Below are 26,668 nucleotides of genomic sequence, written 5' to 3'. Positions count from 1 at the left end.
TTCAGGTGTCTCCGCCACAGGGGCTCTGAAAGTCACTCAACCACATCTTTTTTAATGCAACTGACTTACTTTCTGCCTCCATGTTTGTTAAAAGTCCCGCCGAATTTATTCCGATTCAGGATGAGAGCAGCAATTTCGGGCACGTAGCGGGCAAACATTGCCTACATGCATGAAACAAAGAAACGAGAGCCAAAAAAAAAAAAAAAAATGGCATGCAGAGAGGATTCTACTGCAGTGGAAGCAACAAAACCTCTTGGCATACTTACTTTCTTCCACTAACCGCACTATAGGAGCCCCCGTATTTCTTGCGGTTTCCTATTAACTCTATGATTTCAGGGACGTAGCTGGCAAACATGGCCTGAGGAAAAGATAGGAGACAGAAGAGAGACTAAAAAGACAGGCCAAAGAAAGGGGGTGACCTTTTCAGAAGTGGGGGGTATTAAGATCTGAAAACACAAAAGGGCTAGAACTGCAAAGGTACATATTAATACGTTAGGTTGTAAAAAAATAAATAAATAAAAGCACAAAAAGGGCAAGCTCCTGAAAATACACAGGACAAAACAAACATTAGCCCAAGAAAAATGTAAAGGAGACAGGAATAAATAAATTGATATCTAGTTCTTCTTCCTGAATAGAAATAAGGGAATGCATGCATGCTGGAAAAATCACACACACACACACACACACATTATTTCAAGAGAAGCCCTTTCTTTCTAATTATAGTTCACATGAGAATCTATGCCTTTATGAACGATTAAAGACAATAAACACCAAAAGAGGATTTAAAAATATATAAACTTTTCCACTAAAAAAAAAATCACTAAAAAGCACAAAACGTAAATTTAAGAAATCACATAGGAAAGGACAGCAAGGAGAAACACAAATCTGCCATGTTTTGTCCAACAAACATTGTGCTTGTGGCTGGATAAAGGGGTCTCATCTGCAGGGACCTCACGGGTGCTGTGAGAACACTGTGCTAATGTACACACCACACGTACATTTATATACATTTTTCAAATGTATATGCCACATGCATACACAACAGAGATGCGGATGCATTAAATAAATGCACGTGCGGTGTACATGTGTGAAAGCTGTGTGTGAGTTTAGGGTTTTAATCACTTACCTCACACACAGCAAACATCTAAACGTCAAATGAGCTACTTTGAAAGACAAAATGCAGCCACCACCGATGAGTTGCCAGAAACCCCTCTTGAAAAGCACAACACATCATAAACCACCGTGATGATCTGCACAGAGCAGAAGAGTAAATAGTGCAACTTTCTGACTTAAAGAGGGGGAGGGAAAATACCGTGTAAGGGAGTTGGTTGGCTGTTTACAAAACCATACTCTGCTCACGTAATGATGTCCATCCAGAGGAGACCAGCGGGCTCTCCTTCCTCCGGGGTGGGGACACTCCTCTTTAGAGCAAGGCCCCAGCCACAGTGTTTGTTGGAAGTGGAGGGAGGGGGAAGGGGGCAGGGAGCTCTTGAAACCGCAGACTGTCTACAGAGTATCAACAGTATCTACCCCCGTCAGGTGACAGCAGTGCCCTTGCAGAATATCAGAGGCTGAATTACATTACAAAGGCACAGACACTCTCACTTGATCAGTGAGCATCACTTTCTTAAGACAATTAGGTTTGCTCCGGGCTAAATGGCTGTCCCTCACAAGGACACCGTGCCTGGGTCTCAGGGTAACAAATCCAATATACCAAAGAAATATGCAGAAAAGTCACCACGGCGTTTGGATTGACTTTAACCGGATCGTAACACTAAGGCAGTCGCTTGCCTCCAGTGCAGAAACACAGGCTCAAATACACAGCTTTCAGAAAACGGATAACAGAAAAATATTAATGACCACAAAAATCAACATTGTAAGAAAGAGTTTTTACCAGTCCCCCGAGGATGAAGAAGACCATGAAGAGACGCCCGAGCGTGGTTTTTGCATAAACGTCCCCGTAACCAACAGTGGACATGGTCACCATGAGCAAATAGACACATTCCCAGTAGGTAAGAGCCTGGTTGTTTTGGAAATTTTCCCATGGGTCCCCTGAATTCTCCACCTAGAGGAAGGAAGAACATTACAGGCGTGATAAACCAGAAACACAGAAGCTCCGGCATCTAGGCTGTTTCTGGATGCACGGCACCCTCGGCCTGGGGAGTTTGCTGGCCTGAGCTGAGCTCTGTAAGTAATGCTTACAACCTCTGAGCAGGTAGTGGAGAAGGTGGAGTGAAAGCCACACCAACGCGCCTGCCCAGCTGATCGGGGCAGAGAGGGGAAGGAACTGAGGAACATATCCAGAGTCCATTTTCGTCTCATCGTTACAAAGATCTGAGGCCAGCTGAATTTTAGGGCGTTGCCTCTGGCCACGTGAGGCTAGAGGCAATGCACTAAAGGGCCAAAGAGGTCCTTCTCTTGAGTTCCTGCTCAGTCCCAAAGAAATTCTGGACCTTCCCACAGGGGACCTCCTCCTTTCATTGTTTTGACCAAGTAGCTGCCCGAGGGAGCTTGCTCCTTCAGATCATACGAGCGAACCCCAAAGAGCATCCCTTGCAGTCTGACTAGGCTTTCCTTGCTTTGCAGAAGACCAGTGATGGCTCTGCCCTGCGAACTGCAGAAAACTCCCTTGGAAGCACAAAAAGCGAGCTCATGAGAACTATCTCCATCTGCACACCCTGTAGACCTAGGGCCAGCAAGCTTAGTCTGTAAAGGGCCAGATGGTCAATATTTTTGGCTTTGTGGACTACCGGGTTCCCTGCTCTCTGTAGGGACAAATCAACTCTGCAGGGGCAGCAGGAAATCGGGCAGAGGCAACAGGTGTGGAGAGCTTCTGCCCCAGGGTTGCAGTTGGCCCATCTCTGCTTTAGGCTCACAAACACTTGCTAGCCTCCCATCATCTATGATCTGCCGACAAAGCTGTGAGGCAGGCAGGAGAGACACTTTAGAGGAGAGAGGTCCAGCCCTACCATCCACTGGATGGCCAACGCCTGTGACCAGCCAGGGTGGTCCCTGCGGATGGGCAGCCCCAGGCCCCCTCACCCCCGGGCCTCCAACTCTGGCCTCTTTCACACATCAATGCTTGTCCTCAATGTGCCCTTTTCATGGAGGTTTTCTGGTGAAGCAGAAGGTACTTCACACAATAGTAAGGTGAGGCCACTGCTTATTGAAAACAGCCAATGAACCCTCCGTATCTGTGATTTTTGGCACTTGGCAGAATTAGAGTGATTATCTACGGGTGATTTCAGCCAAGGATACCATCAGCATAAAGGAGTGGGTGGGAAACCACCAGATCTAGTGACCGAGTGATTGCCCGGCAGTCTTCCTTCCGATGAGAATTACAAAAATCCCAACGGGAGGGAGGGGTAACAATGCTTCCTTCCACCCCTTATGAGGACGGAGGCTCAGCAAGGGAAAGGCACCTTTACCCAAAGCTTCCAAGTTAGATGAGGCTCCTTCCAGCGTTAAAGGTTTGTGTTTGTTTGAAACACACTTCCCACAATAGCTATGCTCCCTAGAAAGCAGGCAGAAATCTGCCCTGGGAAGGTGAGAACAGCTTGACAATAATATAAGGCTTTGGAGTCGTTAATTTAAAAGAATTAACATTTTTGAGACACGAAATAACTTGACAAGCAATCAGGCCAAAGAATCGAAGAGGGCTTTTTGTAAGGGGCAAGTGGAGGGAAATTGAGGAATCTGAATTTGTCGTTTACTAAGAGATGGGAGCCAGACGTGCAACCTGGTCGCCAACCTTTTCTGGTGATTGCTGAGGAAGCACTGCCATCTTGTGGTTGGCTGGGGTTATTGCAGACAGGAAAAAAAAAAAGCAATGAAAGGGCCCCCATAGCAATACAGGTGAGCTGAAAAACGCAGGTGAAGGGTGTGACCGTGACTCACCATCTGGAACTAGTTTGGGGTAAAAGGATTGGAAATTTAGACAACTGTGCAGTTGCTTCTCGTGGTTTTTTTGCATTCTACAGCTGGGCTGAAGTTTGTCTCCCAGGTAATAAAATGACTCAGAGAGGGCCTTGTTCCAGAAACGCCAGCACTGAAGCGTCTTCAAGGATACTTACCAAATGGATGAACCCGGCCGCTGTTAGCCACGTGCTGATAAATATGGAGAGCAGATTCACCAGCTTGATGGAATTACTGTGCAAAAGACACAAACAAAATCCCCAAGTTACAGAAGAAGACTCACCTGGGGCTGCCTTCCAGAGGAACAGGGCCTCTCTAGTGCCCACTCCCACGCCCAACGCCCCAGAGCCACCATAAGGGAAGGATCTGAAAGGTGGCATACGGAGCTCAGGCCAGAGCCTATAGGAAGATGACTTCTGAGCTACTGAAAGTTGCCCCTCAATTAAGCCCTCTGATGGTTTAAAATTTTTTCTTTTTATTTTGAAAATCTTTAAATCTACAGAAATAGTGAAAGAACAATATAATGAACACTCGGATGCCCTTCCCCTAGATTAACCAGTTAACATTTTGCTTTAGCTTTAGCTCTATACATTTTCTCTTCTTTTTTTTCCCTTTTCCTGGCTGAACCATTTACAAGCACATTGGAGACATCAGGACACAACCCCCTGAATACTTCGGCACTGAACACCTAAGGAGGACACTGTGCAGGACAGTCATGATACAATTGTCCTGCCTAAGGAAACTGACATGGATTCAGTAGCATCATCTGATAGGTACTCTTAATCTAGATCTCTCCAGTTGCTCCGAAATTAGCTTTACTGATGCTTTCATGTGTTCACCCTGATTCAGGAAGCCATCAAGGTTCATGTGCTGCATTTGATTATTATGTGGCTTTAATCTAGGGGTCAGGAAGCTTTTCTAATAAAAGCACAGGTAGTAAATATTCAGGCTTCGCTGGGTCAGAAAGTCTCTGTTGCAACTACTCAATTCTGCTGCTGGAGCAGAAAAGCACCTTGGGAAACCTGTAAAGGAATAGGTGTGGCAGTGTTCCAGGAAAACTTTATTCACAAAGACAGGCAGCGGGCTGACTGGCCTAAGTAGTAATGGCTACTCAGTCTGCCATTCTCTGCTTTATTCTCCTTTAATGTGTAAGTAACACACCCACCCCCAACCAATACACACACCCTTTTAAATCTGTTTTTAGTGCCAATTTAATTTTCTGTGCACCCAGGCCAGCTTTCATCCAGAATGTCCCATATTCTGGACTTGTCTGACTGTTCCCGCCTGAACAGATCCTGTTTCAATACGTCTTTTGAGAATACCCGCCTGGGATGGCATCACATCAGGAAATCCCAACTCAATTGCACCAGGCCCAGTCACCTGGTGAAGGTGGAAACGCCAGATGGCGCCACTGAGAGGTGCCCATTTCCCTTTGTAATTAATATGCCATCTGGGGAGTGGGACTCTGAGACCATATGAATATCCTATTCCCCAACAACCTTATACCTAAAAACTTCAGCATCCACCAGTGTTCCTTGAGGAAGATCGGTTGCCACTCACGAGATATTTAACTCCCTTACAGTAGGGGCCTTGTCGGCAGGGACCCTGGGAGCAGTGAGTCCCTGGTGCACAGCAGGGCCTCTAAGAATCTGCACTGAGTGAGCAGGTCTCCCCTCTGTACTCGTCCCATCTGCCTTCACCCCGTTCACTCCTACTGGGTGTACAGCTCCTCAACCACTGTTGTCAGCAGGTCGCTGCCCTGTCCAAAGGCTCCTGTTGAGTAAAATATTAGGTCCAAATTCCCACCTTCAACACCCTCTGAAGTTCCAGGTCCTCCTACCATGATTCTACACAAACCAGGCAACTTCCATCACAGCCAGACTTACTCACCAAGTCTTTGTTTATGTTATTACTCAGCTCGCAAGCCCTCCCCATCTATCCAAGTATTTCCCTTTCTTCAAAGCCTGATTCAGTCCCTACCTCTTCCTTAAAGTGGTTCTACCCACGGGCAATACAAAGTGACCTACGTCTCCTTCACCTCCAGCTATCCATTGGCTGTCTTAAGGCATCGTTTCAGGTTTCTATTTGACTCTTGTGTTCCCACCTGCATCGTGCAGAAAAGAGCTCTATCTCTTTCAATCTCCCCAGAGGGGCCTAACACTGCCCACAGTGTGGTTCAGCCCATCATCCTTGGATGGATTGATCTCCGGCCACTCCCACCTGTTTCTCAAGGGAAACCAATGGTTTAAATTCTCAGAGTTTAAGATCACAGTGATAAGAATGGCTAACACAGTTCTTTCACAGGGCTTACCATGTGCACCACCATTTTAAGTGCTTCACGTATATTAACTCATCAAATCTTCATAATGACTCTATGAGGCGGTCCCAAGGTTAAGAAACTGACCCAAGTTCAACACAGTAAGCAGCGGAGTTGGGACTTGAACCCAGGCAGTTTGGCTCCAGAGCCTGCCCTCTTGGCCACTACAGTGGAGAACAGTCACAGCCTGGGATCCACCAGAAAGTCTTCCTCATTGTGAAAGTGAAGCTGTGTGTTGAGGATATGAAGAGGGCCAGAGGCTACTGCCCCAGGGAGGATAGAGGCTATCACCACATCCAGTCCCCAACTAGTTTCTCAAGAGGAAGCCAAAATAAAGCAGAACCTCCCTGTCTCTGCCTTTTAGGCCCTCTGAGGTGCATTAACCTTGGAGACAGAGAGACTGATGAGGGACGGGTAGCCAGTGGCAAAGGGAGAGATCTCAGGGAAACGTTCATTTCCTCAGAGGATAATTAAGTGCCAAGGTGATCCACTTACACAGCCCTGGATCCTTGGAGTTTGATCAAAGCAGTGTCCCACCAATAACCATGTGGGGCCCTCTTGAGAGATCACAACTATTGGAGTCTCCGAGCCTCATGGTGCTTTGGAAAAATGACCTTATATGGTGATTATTAATCTGTGATTGTCACAGTGATATTAATAGTACTTAAGGGAGCTCTCTGTTGTGTAGAGAACATTTAATCATTGTTGCTGAAAGAGTCCCTATTTAGCACTGAAATCTGATTATTTTTTATGGCATCTGCATCATTAGAGATGCCCAGTATTAGGAATTTGCTTTTCAAGTGAAACTCTATGACCAGGCAATCATCTACAAGCTCTGTGCAAGAGACACAAGGTTAACTCTTGGTGGACTTTCTCCATATTCTGAAATTTGAACCTCACCAAGCTGAAGAGGGCTCCTTGGAAAGAGGGAAGGGGTTGCAGGACAGGGTTGTGGGCTCTGCATGGCAAGAGGCCACTTCAGGGCCAAGCCCAGGGGTCTGGACCAAAGGGCAAGTTCCCAATGGTTAGAATGACTGGAACTATTCAGGTTCTAGCCCCCCTCAGGATAAGGGACAGATTGTGACGTTAGCATGAGAGCCTAACTTCATTTTCGTGTTTTCCATGATCATTTCTGGGTCCTGCCCCGTGAGTTCTCACTAGCCATTAGAGTAATTTGTATCAGTGGATACAGTGAATCATCGTCCATGGGCAGGCACAGAGACTTCTCTGTTCTTATAGATCAGAGACCTTTTTTAGGACTCTGTAGATATTGGGAGAGAGAGTCTGTCTCTGTAGATACTGCAAGAATGAATGTCTGTCTTTTTCCAAGATCATAGCTGAAAACCCAGAACCACTGAGGGCCATCTCTGCTCTCAGTGTATTTAACAAGACATGTATGGGTTGAGACTGAAAGCATCACCTCTTTCCAAAAAGCAATACGAATTTATCTCTGTTCTACTTGACGAGTATTTTCCTCTTTGTTTCTGGCTGAGAATAGAGACAGGTGCCAATGCCCTTATTTTGTTTTATTGTTACGTTTGCTGGACAGATGTACAATCCCCTCAAAGTCAACTGCACTGTACCCCACGGGAATGAATGGCCTGAACTATAAGACACAGAGCGAAGCAAAATCAATTCAGGCTTGAATTCACCTGATGCTGTCCCTGGTTGTGACAGGAACTGGGACAATCCAAGTGTGTGGTTGTCCTGTCAATTCTAACCCTTAAATCTCTCTCCATCCCTCTCCCTCTTCTCCGAAGGCCAGCCCCTAGTACCACCTGCCTGGACAACTGCCTCGTGACTAGTCTCATGGTCTAGGGCTTAGACGTTTTAGACCCACTCTCTATACAACTGGTGGAACAGTGGATCTTTCTAAAATGTAAATCTGACCACGTTCCTCTCCTGCCCAAACCCCTCAACGACTCTTCCTTGCTCTCCGAGTCAAATCCATGACATCCGAGAACCTTCACGATGTGGCCTCTGCCTGCAGTCTCTATACCGATTACTCTTTTCAAGGACTTTAACCTTGGAGCCGTTTCTGAGGTAATATATGTAGTGCAGTGATTTCAGTTTCCAAAATGTCAAAAAAAATGTGTTGTTTAGGTAAATGATGGTACATACATAGAGTGGCATGCTACGTGGGAAATGGAAGTGACATGGTAGAACATTAGTGAGGTTATCTCAGCATCGATGGTGCTGAGGAAACTGTGCTTTATCCTTTCCTACACTGTTGAAATGTTTACACTACACTTTAATAATCAGAGGAAACAGTTAAGGCAACTACCTTTTTTTTTTTTAAAAAAAGCACTAGGTGCCCCATGCCCCCATCATAAGTATCTGTATCTCCATCATCAGCATTAAATGAGGTCTGGAATGACAGCCTTTAGACGGAGCTGCTTCCTTTGCTCTGACGTACGAGGCTGCTTGCCAGTTTGCTGGGCAGCTGAGGAACTCCCAAAAGCTCAGACAGTGGCACGAGGTCTCCCAGTGGCCCCTTCAATATGCCATTTATAGGACATGGAGCCTTTGAGGCCCTTCTGCTGGCTGGCAGTTTGGGGAATGACCTTGATGCTGTCCCGTTACTGTGACTCTCTGTTTTCTCTGTCATCCTGTTCACTCTGTCATCTTTTTCCTGATCTCCTCTTCATCCTTTCTGTCTCCCTCTTTCCCCACCCCTCTTTCTCTTTCTCTTTCTCTCTGCACCCCCCCCCCCCCCATATATTTCTCTGCCCTGTTTCTTCCCACTTTGGGCCAGGAGAGGCAGCCGAAGAACGGAACATGAAACCACAATTTCATATCATTATTTCAAATCACATTTCAATGTCTCCACCGCTACCCAATACCCCAGGTTGCTGGGGACTGGCCGCTAGAGAAAGTCATACAAAACCCCCGGAAAGATGATGATGGGGTTCCACCCACCCGCCTGGAAGGTCCCTGTGAAAGCAGCAAAGTACAGAGGCGTTACCAGAAAATCCCTCAAGGTACGAAGCCCTACTAGGACCAAGGCTTCTGCTTCTCTGCGGCAGAGCCTGCGGGATCCGTGCCTGGGGCTCCCAGAAGGAAGGGGCCTCGACCAGCCAGGCAGCTGGAGAGGGAACGGGCTCAGAGAGCTATTCTAGACCTCCCGAGTTCCCACAATCAGATGAAGGTTCCGTCTGTGCCCGGTGATCGGGCCTCTCCCTGCCCTCCTAATCTCATCTTTCTCTTTTCCTACCATGGAAACGCCAGTCTCCAAGAGCACAGAATTATTCAACGTTCCCCCAAGAGCCATGTTCTACGTGCTTTCCTGCAGCTTCCTTGACTGGAAGTCACCCCACTCACCCTTCCCTCTCACACGCCTCATCTCCAGCACCACCAGAATGACACCTGGCTTTCTACAAGGCTCACCGAAGACACCCCCTTTGCCTTGAAAAGATCCCTGACTGCCTCGCACTTATGCCGAGCCCCACTTAATCACTCTCCTCCATGCCTCCCAAGCCCTGGGGGTACCTGTACCCTCAGCACCAACTGCACTGTGGGTCAGTCCTCCCCCAGGGAGCTCTCTGAAAGTAGGACTCAATCCCGGCACCCATGTCGCTGCTGCACAAATGGGGGCTCAATTCAAGCTTGAATTCACCCTGATGCTGTCCCTGGTTGTGACAGGAACTGGGACAATCCCAGTGTGCGGTTGTCATGGAAACCACCCTCCCACAAGACAAGGAGCTTAATTCTGTGGGAAGTGGGCTGTTTGGGGAAATGCTGCTGGGGGCTTAGGATGGCAGACATCCCAGTAGCCTGCCACCCCGTGACTCTCCCAACGTAGAGTCACCTCTTTCCCTCACTCGCTGCTTCAGATTTTCCCCCTCTGCACTGGGAGAATGAACCCCCATAACTGTGGAGTCATCAGGTGGAATGTTTCCCCAGGGATGCTAGCGCTATTTCCTGCATCCAGAGGAAAGGAGTCTTTTCCAAGGAATGGGAAGTTGGCGGGTCTCTTGGCAAAAGCCTAGAAAAAGATAGTTTACTCAGGGCTTCCCTGGTGGCGCAGTGGTTGAGAGTCCGCCTGCCGATGCAGGGGACACGGGTTCGTGCCCCGGTCCGGGAAGATCCCACATGCCGCGGAGCGGCTGGGCCCGTGAGCCATGGCCGCTGAGCCTGCGCGTTCAGAGCCTGTGCTCTGCAACGGGAGAGGCCACAACAGTGAGAGGCCCGTGTACCGCAAAAAAAAAAAAAAAAGGTAGTTTACTCAGATGGCTTATCATTCTCCCAAGTCCAGGAAAGATCCACATGGAGTACGAGGCAGGTGAGAACACAGTTCTCTCCATGTTATTCCTCAGAGTAATGGCACCTTCTCAAAATGCTGGCGTCAGAGGATTGAAAGCCCCCTAAACAAGCAAACTCGAGACAGGGAGAAAGAGGCCCTATACCAGGTTAGACAGTGTGGATGACTCCACGTAACACCGTCCCCGCAAGTATCTCTTAAATACAGCTCCTGGGATTGCCACTGGGTCCCCACCAAGTCTACCCGTAAAAATACAGTGTAGTGGAGCAAATATGATACAGGCAAAACTTGAGGACTGCTAGCTTTGTTGACCACTTTAATTTCAAGAGGAATATGAGTCCCTTGCATAGAAAAGTCATAGAAAGGTAGAAATGAAGGTTACTGTCACTCAGAAGAAATACGAAGAATAACAATATTCAGTCTATATTAATAATAGTATACACTATTAAATGGAGCGCCAACCAATTCTGACCCCAGGATAATGAAAGTAAAGGGCGTTGGGACACACTGTAGAAGATTTCCATGGCATTCGACGCTTATTTTCTTTTTAACTTGACTAATAGGAAGTGAATTTATTCCCCCATTCACGTAGATGAATAGTGAGGGGAAACCAATGTGAAATGAAAACAAACGAGAATAAACAAAACACACTAAGACCCAAAGAGGAAAGCCTGTCACATTTGTTGGATGTGACATACTCAGGAAGCTGAGTCCCAGCCTCAGTTACTGGGAAAACAATGCTGAATCCAAGCTCCCCCAAAATGCAGGTTTATTAATTACAAATCACAAACATAGAGATGTCCTGTTTTTCATCATTTATCAAACACGTTAAGGCCAACCAGAGAGGAAATGGAACATTAGCAGTGAGCTTCTCAACGTGTAATTTCCTATGAGAGAAATTTATGACCTGTACTTATTCTCCATTAAAGGACATCCAACCTCTTTTATTAGTTTATTCAGCAAGGCAGCCCTGGTTTCCGGCCAGCTCTGAGAACCTGCAGGTCCTCAGGAAAGGGGTCTCTGGGGTTTTTTTTTCTCCTGGTCCAGCAGTGTTTTCCAGATCATAATACAGTTAACAGAAGTAGTCATGGTGCATTCGGCGGGCGGTTTTTAGATATTCCCCAGAAGGCAATTCACAGAGCAAGCCCCAGGGGCTACACGGGCTATAAAGTGAACATCTAGAATGTACTTTGAAATGAAATGATTTTCTGTTTGCCGTATGAGGTTTGTGATTACCTCTCAAAGAGCACGGCTTCCATTGCTTTTATGGCCAGGTTCAATTTCTTTGTTAGTGATGTAATAAAGGGGTGATTTAAAACCCGGGAGCAAGGACTTCCCAATCAATGAGCAGACCTATCCCTCACCCACTGTGCGCCTCTCTCCATGATGCTGCGGCCGGTGTCCAAGCAACCCCACAAGGTCCCCCAAAACTGTCTCTACTTCCCCCCATACACAGCTGCTTCTTTCTCTCTACCATAGAGTCCTCGGCCTGCAGAAGACCCTACCTCTAGGCCTCCCCTGGGTTTCTGTGTTAGATCACTCTCTCTGTGCATAAGAGAACTCTAACTTTATTGTGATGAAAGTACACAACACCTGATATTTACAGCGTGGCACTGGGGACCAGAACGACAAAAAAAATATGAGAAAGAACATCTTACCTTGTTTTCAGGATATTCAGAAACTGCAAAATTTCTGAAAACTGGATCAGCCTGAGAGCTCTTAAAAATCTCAACCCTGGAAAGAGAAATGAGATAGAGATGCATTACTTTCGATGTGTGGTTTTAACGTGCACACACTGCCGTTGGATTTACAGCTGCCAAGGTTAATGGGCTATGAAATCGCTGCAGAAGAATGAAGCATCCCGTACCGTGGATGTAGCTCTTCCTCCTGGTCCTTGACTGGTTTAATCTCAGCTGGTAACCTGACTGTTTCATTAAAGGGGCCCTGCATGGAGCCACTGCAGACGATATTCTGGTGGGCAGAGCCCAGTTTACTGAGCTTTCTCATGCATCCATATCTGATTTTTTTTTTTTTTTTTTTTGTGCGGTACGCGGGCCTCTCACTGTTGTGGCCTCTCCCGTTGCGGAGCACAGGCTCCGGACGCGCAGGCTCAGCGGCCATGGCTCACGGGCTCAGCCGCTCTGCGGCATGTGGGATCTTCCCAGACCTGGGCACGAACCCGCGTCCCCTGCATCGGCAGGCGGACTCTCAACCACTGTGCCACCAGGGAAGCCCCCCATCTCTGATTTAAAGCACTATTTCTAAGTTACATGGTTGTCTGACAGGATTGTCTCTGAAAAATACTGGGAATAGCTCAGGGTAACCCTTGTGCTAAGAGCAGATTAGGAACAAGTCAGATAACCTCACCTCTTTGGTGGATTTTCTTTTCTTTTTTTTTTTTTCAATCTTTATCTGCTGTTCTGATAAAATGAAAAGTATAGCTCACTGTGTTATCTGTTTCCCACAAGGTTCTATATTTTTCTTCCAATCAAAAAAAAATCAAATCATTACGATATCACACCCCATATACTTCAGGATTCACAACTTATATAATTCTACTTTTACTGAGTGTCAAGATACAGGCTTCTCCATTCTAAATCAGCAACCTCTCTTGAATGGAGAAGAAGAGCCAGTGTTTCTATGTAGCAGGAGAGAGAAGGAAATGGGGAAGGAAGACACAGTTGAGGATTCAAGAAAATACAGATGATTGTTGTGTTTTCATAGCCTTGGGTAAAATGTACTTCTGTTGAGATCAAATTTGTGAGTCAAAAACAATCTGAATGACTCACGGGCTTTGAATCTTGGCAGCTGTGCAAGAAAACTGTTTACAAAATACTTTATTACAGCTTTGAGACACTTTCAATAGCACACCCACTCCCAAGGGGATTCAAAGCATTTTATTAAGCTTCCGCATGTGCCATGTGTGGAGCTGAGCACAGAGTGGGCTAAGTTGTGGACGGGCAGCTCGATGTCCATGGCTGAGAGTTTATTCGGCCCAGTATGTGAGGCAGTAAAGCGGGGAGGCGTGCAGAGTGGTGGGAAGAAGCGGTGGTGATTCTCTCGAGACCCCAGGGTGAATCAAGGAAAGGAGACAGACCGGAAGTTCTCCCCTAAACAGCTCCATATTGGGCTCAGTTAGATTACTCCTTGTTCAAGCATAAGGTGACAAGGAAAAACTAACTTAAAGCCCACAGACGGAAAAACCCCACTGCTCAAGAGGGACAAAAGGATATGGCTCAAGAGGAAAATTTCTCATCTAAAAGGATTTACCTTCACGGACAGAAGACTTTTTCAGAAAACATCTGCCTTCTGTTCTGAATGATATTCATACTACTTTTATTCAACAAGAAAGTACAGAGATGAGAAGGGATGTGGATGAAATAAAAGTCTCAGGAGCCAAAAACCCAGTCCTAACTGAGCTGATGAAAGGTTGACTTCACACTGCTAACAACGGGGGGCAGAGGACAGAATGGAGAGGTCATCTCACAAGGCAGAGAAACGGGAAGACAAAAGATGGAACTTAGGATAACAGAAATGGAGTGGAGATCACAGAGATCCAACCTATGAATAAAATGTGTTCCAAAGGGAAGTGCAAGCAACACATAGATCATAAGTAGCAGCCAGGACATGACAGGATCGAACATTCTGGATATGAAAAAAATGACTCGAGATTAAAAGGCAGAATGAACGATTAGCTCTGAGAGACTGACACCAAGAAGTATCTTATTGTCTTTCCCTTCAAATTTCAAGTATTAAAATAAATGAAGATATAAAAATCAAAAAGTGTCAGGGTGAGGAGAGGGTTACCATTAAGGCAATTAAGATCTCATTACATAACAGTAAGTGTTAAGCAATGACTGTGCAACACGCAGAATTTTAAAACAAGGAGAGTCTGACCCAAGATTTTTATGCCCTGTCAAGTAGTTGTTCAACAGTATAAGGGCAACAAAAAACACTTTCAAATATCCAGGTTCTCAGAAAATATATTGTTTGAACAAAACATTTGCAAAGAAGTTCGTTAAGTCTTACTAATCAGAATGGGGGTGGTGCAGGCTGGAAAGTGAATTGTTAATAAACTCTCCTGTTGGTCCGAAGCATCCAGCCCCACCTGGATGGCTGATCTGACTGCAGCATCACTGTCACATGTTGCTGGGAGGTAAAATAACACATTTAGAAGCTCGAGGTAGAAAAAGACTAGCAGTGAGTACTGAAACCAGTCAGGGATATAAGGATGCTTTAGTAACATATTAGCTGCTAATAGTTTCATCCTGAAAAAGTGTGTGTGTGTGTGTGTGTGTGTGTGTGTGAGAGAGAGAGAGAGAGAGAGAGAGAGAGACAGAGAGAGAGAGAGAGAGACAGAGAGACAGAGAGAGAGAGCGCTTTCATTTATGGAAACAAAAATTGAATACAAATGGCCCACGCTTTGAATGGGATTTCTTTCTTTTTATCGTGAAGAAATGCCTTTTGCATCCTGCATTATTGGTTTGTTGTTTGTCATACTTTAAAGCGACTCACAAAAATAAGATAGAATAAAAACTTTTCTTTTAATTGAGGTGTATGAAAATAAAGGTAGGAAAAAGAAAAAGAATGCAGTAGTCCCAAGGTCCTATCTTCTCGCTAGCGATAAACTGTAGATTTAGGTCTGAGCTCTTTCCCAAGGAAAGCAAGCAGGGAGGCACTCTAAGATGAACAAAGGAGGAAAATAAGCTGGTTCTTAGGAGAAGAGGTTATCCCAGGAGGGGGACTCAAGAGAAATGTCTGCCTGCCAAAGGGGCCTGGGGTGATGCAGGAGCAACATTCTCACGGGCCGAACAATGGTGGGCTTTGTTTATTTGACTGCCTCGTGCTGGTCACTGTCACTGGGTTTCACTAATGCAAATGAGAAAAAAAGTTCTACATAGGGCTAAAAAAATTCAGTCTACGTGTTCTCCTCAGATCAAGTCAGACACTTTGGAGAAATGCTTGGTCTGAAGTGTCTATCCTTCAGGCCACCGCTCACAGCATCTCCCGAACTGCTTTCTCCCCTGGACCACCTGTGGTCTATTCTCAGCACAGTAGCCAGAGTGAGTCTGTTACCAGGTAAAATGGATCATGCCGTTCCTCTGCTCAAAATCCTCCAATGCCCACATTCCACACAAAGTAGAAGTCAAAGTCCTTCAAGAACCTAAAGCAAAGCCAGCCCTCATTCTGGACCTGCTAGCCTCTTGCCCTCACTCATACTACTTTGCCTCTGATCTGGCCGTCTTCCTCAGTGATCCTTGACTGTGTACGGGTGCTCCTGCCTCAGGGCCTTTGCACATCTTCTCTCTACCTGGAATGCTCCTTCCCAAATGGCCACATGATGCCCTCGCTCACCTCCTTCACGTATTTAATCAACATAACTTTCTCAGGGAGATCTTCCCTGGCTACTCTGTCTAAAAGTGCAACTCCCCCCTCATCCCCACCCCACCCCCCAAAAAAACTCTTTATTCTGCTTGACTGCTTTATTTTTCTCCCCAGAATAAAGCACGAGCATCTTACTTATTTATGTAGTTTATTTTCTGTCTCCTTATCCACAGCACCAGCTCTAGGAGGGGAGGGATTGATGTCTATTGTGTTCACGGCTGTATCCCATGTACCTAAAATAGTGCCTTGCATAAGGTGGATACTCAGTAACTACTTGCTTGAATTGAACTGAATGAATCAGACTTCTGAGAATTAGATGGCAGAGAGCTAAAGGTTAGAGGCTCTGCATTTGGAACTCTGAGGCTACACATTGTTTCCTAAAGGGAAAAGCCATGACTCTGAAAGTTCACCTGACAGAGGCCAGGGCTGACACTCTTAGGAAATATGAAGAAGCCTAACCGGGAAAGAGCCTTGACCAATGGTCACGCTGCTATACTCAGAGAGGTCCTGAAAGAGGACAGACAGCAACCTCAGACTCCATAAAGAGGCCAAGAAAAGGAAGCAGTGGGATGGGCAGTGCCAAAGTGACAAATTATTCATCTCCTTCGCTTTGTAACACTATATTCTTATTATTTATTTTATATAATTTAAAATCTCTGAAATAAAATTACTTTTTAGGAAATAGAAAATGGCTATAACAGAGTTGTGAAGAAGAAAATAACATATTAATCATGCTCTCCAGAAGTCTGGAGAGTTTCATGAGCAAGTTCCTTTAAACGATCAAAAAATAGTAAACTTCTCTACATATCAATACTCTCTATTATATAGTCAAGTAATAAAAATGGACTTTTCTCTCTCCTTCTGTACTTTGTATTGGTTAGAAAAGTGGTTATTATTATTACTTTAAACTATTGGTAAAATGATGATGTTGACAATGATGTAAATCTATTATGATTGATCACCTGCTCTTTTTAATTATTTCTACATGCCTAAATCTTTAGCTCTATCTTATTTAATCCATACAACCGAAGAAAATAGCTAAGGATACACAGGCGAGAGAATGTGTCCAGCACACAGTTTGTAAGCAGCACAGCACAAATTTCAACCCAAATTTATGTAACGCCACAAAACCCAAGCTCGTAACCACTGCCCCGGCACCGCCTTTGGTCAGTCAGTTCCGATTCCAAACATCAGCACTCAGGTAAGCACTTCCAGCACTTGCGATCATCTTGCCAAACTCTCCTACCAATTCGCATTTCCGTCAGTAGGGAAATGCCCTTTGCCTACACCCCCATCAGACCTAGTATTCTGATTAAGAAAAGACAGGAAGAAGGAAGGGAAAGGAAGGGAGGGAGTAAAGAGGGAGGGAGGGAGGGAAAGTGGGAGTCCCACTTTGATAGGCCTCAACCCCAAATAGAGCCCATCACTGTTTTATTCTGCTTTTCTAGGTTAACAAATGAAGTCAACTGTGTTTTCACATAATTATTAGTCATTTTATTTTCTTCTCTCAAGTGCTTTATAATAGTCTCTGCCAGATTACCTGTGGGTTCATCTTATTCTTTTATTATATTTGAGCTCTTTCATAATGAGAATATTATATGTTATATATTTTATCCCACGGTTCATCATTCTTCTTTTAATTTTGCTCAAAGTTTTTTTTTTTCTTTCCTAAGTCTTAGATTTTGCTTAAGGTGTTCTGTTTTGTTTTTTCCCCTGAATTCCAAAGTTTGTGATATGGTCAAATATATCAGACTTCCATCATTGTTTCTTTGCTTTAAAATTTATAAATGGCCACCTCCATCGTAAAAAACAGATTTTTTTAAAATGCATGGACATTTTCTCTTTGTACCTTCAGGGTGCGAGTTCTGAACCTTGGCTGCACATTTAAATCACCTGGGAAGCTTTAAGAATTATTGATACCTTGGTCTCACTCCCTCCTCCCCAATTCTGACTTAATGGGTCTGAGGTACAGCCAGGCAGAGGGAATTCTAAAGCTCTTCGATGATTCTAATGAGCCATCACGGTTGAGAAGCACTGAAAACTTTTTCTACAAATGAGCAGGAAGTAAATAGTTTACGTTCTATCACAACTACCCACTCGGCTGTAAATGACATGTAAATGAATGCACGTGACTGTATTCCAGTAGAATTTTATTCAAATAAATAGGCCACGGAGCCTCGTTTGCTAAGCCTGCTTTAGAGACCAGCTATTCAAATTCCACGCGCACACGAATCGCCTGGGATTTGTTAACATTCAGACTCTGTTCCATGGGTCTGAGATGGGCTTTGATGCTCTGCATATCTAACCAACTCTACGATGTCACCGATGCTTCTGGTCAGAGACCAAACTGAGAAAACAAAACTGCAGGGCGTGGGTTCCCAGACTTTGCTGCCACTGCAATCACCTGGAAATTCTGGAATAACGCTGGTGTCTATCTCCCACCCTCAGATATTCTGATTTAATTGGTCTGGGTGACAACCTGGGTGCAGACATTTTTTATAACTCCCCACATGATTCTAACGTGCAGCCAAGTGTGGGAACCCCCCGTTTAGGGTATCTTTTCTTCTTTTAACCTTTCATTTGTAAATCCATCTTGACATATTTATTTATGTTGGTTAATAGTGGGCCAAAGGGACCAAGTTTTATTTTTTCCCCAAATAGTTAGCAAATTGCCTTTTCCCTGAGTAATCGCTTGAGTAATCTAAAACCAGTACTATATCCATTAAGCACCCTCTTTACTTTTTTTTGTGGTACACGGGCCTCTCACTGTTGTGGCCTCTCCCATGGTGGAGCACAGGCTCCGGACGCGCAGGCCCAGCGGCCACGGCTCACGGGCCTAGCCGCTCCGCGGCATGTGGGATCTTCCAGGACCGGGGCACGAACCCATGTCCCCTGCATCGGCAGGCGGACTCTCAACCACTGCGCAACCAGGGAAGCCCTGTCTCTTTACTTGTAGAGAACATACTGGCTAACTATAAATTAGAAAAAATCCATAGTAGAATAATAGATTACTTATAAAATAATGCATTCAGCTCAAGATCTTAGGAAAAAAGTAGTCTTAACAACCATAGAAGAAAAGATGATTTCTACTTTAGTGTTTATACTTGAATAATCAGAGAACTAATAAAGATTAAAAGTGATAAAAATTTTCAAATCATTTTATGGGGGCAAACAATAACAACAATAAAACAAACAAAACACATGCTTATCCAATAAAGAAACAAATAGACTGGGCTTCCCTGGTGGCGCAGTGGTTGAGAGTCCGCCTGCTGATGGAGGGGATGTGGGTTCGTGCCCCGGTCCAGGAAGATCCCACATGCCGCGGAGCGGCTGGGCCCGTGAGCCGTGGCCGCTGAGCCTGCGCGTCTGGAGCCTGTGCTCCGCAGCGGGAGAGGCCACAGCAGTGAGAGGCCCGTGTACCGCAAAAAAAAAAAAAAAAAAAAAAAAAAAAAAAAAAAAAAACACACACAAATAGAAAATAAAGTCATGCACAATTTCAGGCTAATAAAATTTGAAATCCACACTGAGAGGGATGACTTTCCAAAAAATGTAAACTTTGTAAGTTCATACACACAAAAAAGAAAACCATGACAGGATGATAATTGAGATATAAATTGAAATTTTTATTAATATCTTCCCCTCAGAGAGTTTGCACCCATGTGATTTATTAAATTTTTAAAAACATTTACATTTTAATGAAACTCTAAACTATTCCATGATACACAAAAAGAGGCAAAGCTATTAAACTTGTTACAAAATAATCATAACCTGGTACCAAAAACTGCCTCTCAAAACACAAAAGTAAAATAAGCTCACTAAGATCAGTGATGCTAAAGTTCTACACAAAATACCAACACAGATAATTCATCCGTGAATTCAATTAAGAAGCCAGAGCATTCTGGTTAACCCTAACAGACTGGACAGAATGATTTATCTCTGCCTCCTCTCAAAACTTCACTAAAATAATATTGAAGGGGGGAAAAAACAGCAAAATCCCACAAGGGCAGGAAGAAGGGAAGAGAAACTACAGCACGTTAACAGAAAACCACAAAACGATGGTAGACGAAAAGTGGATATTCTGTTGGAAATCAACTTGGCAAGGCGGAGAAACCTGATAACATATATAGTAAGAAACATATATATAACATAATAAAAACAACATATCAGAAATGTTCTTGGTCAATAAATTTGATAAGGAATTTCACAAAGACAGGTTGGTGGGGCCTGGTGGGGTGGGCAAATCATAGATAAGGAGAAAGCAACTGTTCAAAAGATGAAATGAGGTGACCAACACTGGGAAGTGGGAGGCTGGGACAACTCACTAATGGATTGGGGTACGAAACAGGAGCAGCCAGGATAAAGCAGCAAGTGTGGGCATTGTAGTTGTTAAAGCAATATCCCACGTGAACTGGTGTAGAGAAAGCTGTAAGACCAGTTATTGGACCAAAATACACTGCCACATACCCACCCCATCACTCCTCAGACAAGGTGCATTAGCAAAGACAGCGTTCTAATACAGGCTAACAGAAAATCTCAAATCCAAAGAGCACGAAATCAAGAATCACCAAATATCTGAGGAAAGTCAAGCTTTCTTTGAAGAAAGGCACGGAGTCCAGCACAATTTACACTTAATGATACAACGTTAACAAAGCAACAACTTTAGAAAAAGTTTGAATGAAAAACAAAGAATTGTAAGAAAATATGTCAACTCAGCAAAGATAAACTAGATATTTTAGAAATTAAAAGTTTAAACATCAAAACTTTAAAAAGCCAACTCTTAGAAGAATGGATACGGCTACATACAAACTACAGGGCTAGACTATCAAACAGAGGTCTCTTCATACAAAGCAGAAAAGGGGTGAAAAGAACAAAAGGGAAGTTGAGAGACATGGAAGACAAGTGTAGAATTTTTAACATTTACGTAACTGAGTTTCCAGAAGGAAAAAATACAGGCAATACAAAGCAGGAAAACTGGAAATTCCCTGGCGATCCAGTGGTTAGGACTCCAAGCTCTCACTGTTGGAGCCTGGGTTCAACCACGGGTCGAGGAACTAAGATCCCACAAGCCTCCTGGCGCAGCAAAAAAAAAAAAAAAAAAAGAAAACAGGAAAACTCTCAAACATTAGAATAAAGTTTCCCAGATCAAAGGCATGACCTGCATCCTCAGATCGGAAAGGTCTGTTAAGTGTCCAGCAGGATAATTTTAAAGGACCCAAATTGAGGCATATTACAGTGACATTTCAGAATACCAATGCAAAGATATAAACTCCCCAAAGCAATGAGAATCAAATTATTGCCAGAATTCTCCTGGCTGCACTGGATTCAAGAAAACAAAGGAAAGATATCACCACAATTTTCAGGAGAAATTATTTTGAGCTAAAAAAGATATACTTAACCAGCTGAAAGAAAAATAAATCCAAAAGCAAGTGAGATACAAGAAGCAATGCAAGAAAAGAGTAAAAGTAACTGATTAGTTTATGTGTTGACTGAATATTACAAAAACTAATAAATAATAATAATAATAATGATTTAAAAGTAAAACCTCTAGATGATACTACATGGAAGATGAAGGAGAGAGGGCAGTGAAGGTCAGAAAGTTGTGCTAAGTTCTTGTATTGCTTCAGGAGAAAGTACTAATTAATTATACATATTAATAGAAAATCTTAAGTTTAAGCATGTGTATCAAGAACTTAAGAATACATTTGGAATTATAAATTCCAAATCTCAGAAGGAAAAAAGAACAAAAGAATTTGATCAATCCAACTGAAGGAAAAGAATTGTGAAAAAAGAAATGAAAAAAGCATATTAATTAGTATTAATAAAATACTACTGCAACAGCAAAAAGAATTATTTTTTAGTAATCACAACGAAATTGAGTGAGTTAAATTTATCTATTAATTGACAAAGACACTCAGATAATATAAAAACAGCAATAATCCATTCCAGATGCATGTAAGAGGTTCACTGAAAAGAAGGAAAGTTAGAAATATGTACCAGACAAATGCTGACCAAAGAAAAACAGGCAAACAGAACAATAATGATACCATATAAAGTGGCAGCTACTGTGAAGATGTACAAAAGAAAGAGTAATACTTCATATTCATAAAAGGAGAAATCCACCAAGAATACGTAACAGTGAAAAAAGTTTACACACCTAAGACTATATCTTTGAAGTACATATACAACAAAATCTGGAAAGAATGCATCAAACAACAAAAACTGACAAAGCCACATCACAGTGGGAGACTCTAATATTCACTTTTCAGACACTAGCCAAAACATAAGCACAAATAAGAAATGTTCATATAACACTCAGTTCCTTGGGATATATTTGTATATATCTATCTGAATGGATGGACAGACAGATACATACATATATTATACCCAGTAAATAAAGAACACACTCTTCAGTAGCAACCTTTGAACAGTCATGAAACTGACCATGTACTAGGCGACAAAGAAATTTTACCAAATTCCAAAGTACAGAAATCATATAGGCCACATTTACCACAAAGCAACAAAATAAGAAAAACCACAAAAAGATAAGCAGAGTAGGGCCTTGACTGGTGGTGCAGTGGTTAAGAATCTGCCTGCCAATGCACGGGACACGGGTTAGATCCCTGGTCCGGGAAGATCCCACATGCCATGGAGCAACTAAGCCCGTGCACCACAACTACTGAGCCTGTGCTCTAGAGCCCACAAGCCACAACTACTGAGCCCTCGTGCCACAACTACTGAAGCCCATGCACCTAGAGCCCATGCTCTGCAACCAGAGAAGCCACTGCAATGAGAAGCCCACGCACCGCAACGAAGAGTAGCCCCCGCTCGCTGCAACTAGAGAAGGCCCGCGCGCAGCAACAAAAACCCAATGCAGCAAAAAAAAATTTAAATAAATATTTTTTTAAAAGATAAGCAGAATAGATTGTATTATATAGAGAAGAACTTAATACATGATAAAGAAGTCATCACAACTCAAGGCGAGACAAGCATTATGTAATAATGATGGAACAATTGGTTCACAATGAGATCAATTTAAACTGTCACCTCCTACCATAATTGAAATTAAATTGAGATTAAAATTAAATATAAATAATAAGCCATAAAAAAACCAAAGAAAATATAATTACATACTTATTAGCCCTCTGAAGAAAGGAAGAATTTCTAGACTCAGATGTGAAAGGAATCATGAAAATTTTTAAATCAGCACCATAAAAATATCAAAATTCTACATGTCAAAAAAAAAGTAATGAAGATCATAATCTATTAAAAAATAATTAAATCAAATATGATATAATAAGGATAAAGTCTCCATGATATCAAGAACATGTACTACATCACCAGTCCATAAATAGGCAAAACGTCACAAGGAGGCTTGCCATGAAATAGGAAATATAGAAATTATTACACTTGGTTGAAATAAAAGATATGTCAATTAAAAATATAGTAACTTTGGTTTATTCTGCTTAACTAGCAATGTATTTGAAGTTCACCTACTAGAGATGCCCCTACAATGAGACAGTCTTGTAATTTACGGTGGAATTGTAAACTGATACAGCATTTGCAGAAAATAATTCCACATTATAAATCAAACTACATTTCTGGGAAGGAAACCTAAGATAATATAACAAAACATGGAAAGATGCTACAGAAACAAAGAAGTTCCTTGCAAAAGTATTCATTAAACAAGAAAAACAGAAAGCAGCTTGCTATCTAAAAATAGGTCTTCTTAAATATAGTCCATCTATGGGATATTATAGTCAAAAAATAATGTAACAACAAAGAAAATGCTTATGATATAATGTTAAGTTAAAGAAGTAAGACATATTAGAATGGTGGTTACCAAGGGCTGAGGAGTGGGGGGGAAAGAGTAGTTGTTTAATATGTATGAAGTTTCAAATCTGCAAGATGAAAATGTTCTGTTTCACAACAATGCCAATATATTGTACTTAACACTATTGAACTGTGCACTAAAACATGGTTAAGATGGAAAAGTTTATGTTATACATTTTTTACCATAATAAAAATATAGCAAACTGGAAACGTTTTTAAAAACTGGAATATAAAGTGCATGTTCTCTCTGATAAAACTATGAAAACTATAGGTATATGAAAAATAAAAACCAGGAAACACATAAAATGATGACAGTGGTTGAGATATGGAGGTAGGATTTCTGGATTTCATTAATTTTCTTGAGTTTTTAAATTTTTCTGTAATACTTATTACAAATTCTTATTTTTATTCATAACGTTTTGTTGCTGTTGTTATCAAGTTAATGGCAAGTCAGGACTGAGGACAGGTGTTCTGACTCTGAGCCCCGCGTCCTTGTCAAAGATTCAGGAACCCGAGGCCAGCGCTCTAGGCAGGGAGGACCCCTGGCCATTGCTGTCCCTTCAGAGGGTCACGCTTGGCACCTGGGACCTGAACAACCAGGTTAGGCCATCCTGAGAACTACTGCCATGTAATTTTAGTGCTGGGCAACCATAAAGGTTAAGGGATTTAGGACCTCTTTCTCAGATGGAAGCAGAAGAGCTACACTGACAAGAGACTGAGGGACATGCAGGTAAATGATGAATCATTCACCATTCAGGGTCCCCATTATCCCAAGACAGAAAGAACTCAGGAGATTCCTGCAAGCAAGGTCCCACTGGAGCACAAGACTAAGAAAACACAAAAGCAAACGCATCCCAGCCCAGGGTGGAAAGCCGGCCAGGGTTTTCCAATTTGCTGTTTTCCATTCCCTTTAACTCCTTAATCTTTAAATCCAAAAAGCCCAAAGGTTCAAATAAACCTCTGTCATTTCCAATCCCTCCACCCCCACGTAAATCCTGAAGAGCAATTATTCTGTAGTGTCTGACAAGGTCATAGTCATCTGGCCTTGCAGCTTGAGAGCTCAAATCGATGACAGGAGTCATCAGGGTAAAGAGGGACAGAAACAATCCCAGGGAGGCTTCTACAGGGTGGTCCCTGCACCCTGCTGCCATCCCCAGGTCCCACCTCCCATCCCGCAGATACATCACTGCCCGGACCACATGCTCTCACCCTCCACACAGAGAGAATCAGAGCCTTTTCTTCCCAGCTGGAGGGAGAGGACTGTCTTTCTTGCTCTCAAATGCCCCTGGGCTTTTGCTCCTCCAGTTAGAACTTGCGTTTTATAAGTGGTGCTTGCTTGCCTGACCTTTTCAAATCTTTTCCCTCGATAATTGCTCAGGTTGTTCTGTGCCCCACCTTATCCCGGCCCTGCTTCCTATCTGATAGATGCTAAACATCGGGTGATATTCCAACTGGGATTCTCACACATTCATTCATGCTTTCATTCATGAATTCATGCCATACATGTGCAGTGAGTGTCTCTCTGTACCAGTCATTCACTGTCCTAGATCCTGAAAGCAAAGGGGTGAAGCTCCTGCTTGACAGTCAACTATTTGAATAAGGGAGCCAGAAAGGAAACAATTTTTTTTAAAGTAAACAAATAAATCTTGTTGATTTCACCTCTTAAATACATATAAAAAATAACTCATCTTTTCCCTTTCCAATGCCAGAACCATGGTCCAAGCCACTGTTACCTCTAATTTGGCCAGCAGCCCCCAAGCTCATCTGCACTTTTATTCCCTCAGCCCACCGTGCCCCACCATCCATTTCCTAGAAGCAGCCACCGTGATTTTTGCAGACATCCATCAGATCACATCGCTTCCAGCTAAAAGCCCTCAGGTGGCTTAAGTTCAGACCCCTTACCTTGCTCTGAAGGCTTTCCATGATCTAGTCCGTATTCATTTCATTTCTACTCTCCCCATCCTCACACCTGCCACACTGCATCTCTGCTCCTTGAGTATCTCCCAGTTCATTCTCAGCTCAGGGCTTTCCCTTCCATTCCTTTCTGGAATGTTCTTCCCCTAGATCATTGCAAGGCTGGCTCAACTGACACTGCCTCAGAGAGGTCTTTTCTAGCCACCCAATCTGGACCCGCCCCCCATTACTCTGTTCTTCTCTAGAGTATTTACCACAATCTACAATGTTCTTATTTGCTTGTTTATTTGCCTGTCTTCCTCTGTAGGATGTCAGCTCCACTGCAGCGGCACCTCAAACACCTGTTCACCACTGTGTCCGTCATCCTCCCAAACAGTGCTGATGGGCACATAGTCAGCTCTCACTACTGAAAGTGAATGAATGAACCCCTTTCAAGGGTAAAGTAAGGAGAGTGAATACTAAGCGAAAGCTGTGGTTTCACTCACGTAACTCTTTCTCGGGAAATGGTCCATTTTCTCTTAGCTTAATCATCTCATCATTTTCACTCACCTCTCTAGCTGCCTTAATATCGGCCCTTGGCAATGCTGGATGTTATAAAGCACAAAGCAGTTCTTTCTTGAAGGGAAGGGAGAGGCAACAGAACAATCTGGTCAGCAGATCTAGGGTCACAGACATGGGGGCATGAATATTTAGATTCCGAACGAAGTCCATGCAGATGTTTCAGCCCAAGGAGGCCTTTCACGCCAGTTCTAATGAAAAGGATTCACTAGCACTCACCTATCGCTTGCTTGCTGATTGGAATTTTGCGCTACACAGTTGTATAATCCAGAGATAGTTCAAGCTGGGCCTTTCCATATCTGAATCATAAGCTGGGTGTCAAAGGGACTATACTTCATTTTAAAGAAGCTACTTGTAACGCTAACCTTTCTGGAAATAAAAGATATCTCTTCCTATGACTGGGATTGTTAGATCCAGAAATGCAAAGTTAAGTCATTTATTTCAAATTCCCATATATTACGGATGCCCGAATAAAACCAAATCCCTAT

General features: G+C 43.4%; 1 protein-coding gene across 14 annotated transcripts in view; it reads right to left on the bottom strand.

Moving 5' to 3' along the window:
- Positions 1 to 26,668, bottom strand: part of KCNMA1 (potassium calcium-activated channel subfamily M alpha 1) — a gene marked incomplete at both ends in the record, with an annotated part of 740,839 nt that overhangs the window by 224,938 nt on the left and 489,233 nt on the right. For 11 of the 14 annotated variants that reach the window (XM_079900389.1, XM_079900388.1, XM_079900387.1 and 8 more), the window contains 4 exons: positions 267 to 358; positions 1,895 to 2,065; positions 4,074 to 4,149; positions 12,152 to 12,227. In XM_079900389.1, the coding sequence (XP_079756515.1) occupies positions 267 to 358; positions 1,895 to 2,065; positions 4,074 to 4,149; positions 12,152 to 12,227 (415 nt within the window). Of the gene's footprint in view, positions 1 to 69; positions 162 to 266; positions 359 to 1,894; positions 2,066 to 4,073; positions 4,150 to 12,151; positions 12,228 to 26,668 lie in introns of those variants that run through there. The other 3 variants (XM_079900398.1, XM_079900391.1, XR_013824326.1) reach the window with 3 other exon arrangements.

The sequence above is a fragment of the Stenella coeruleoalba genome (assembly GCF_951394435.1).
Source record: "Stenella coeruleoalba genome assembly, chromosome: 16".
NCBI lineage: Eukaryota > Metazoa > Chordata > Mammalia > Artiodactyla > Delphinidae > Stenella > Stenella coeruleoalba.
The sequence above is the reverse complement of the archived record's forward strand: the minus strand, read 5'-3'. Positions and strand labels throughout refer to the sequence as shown.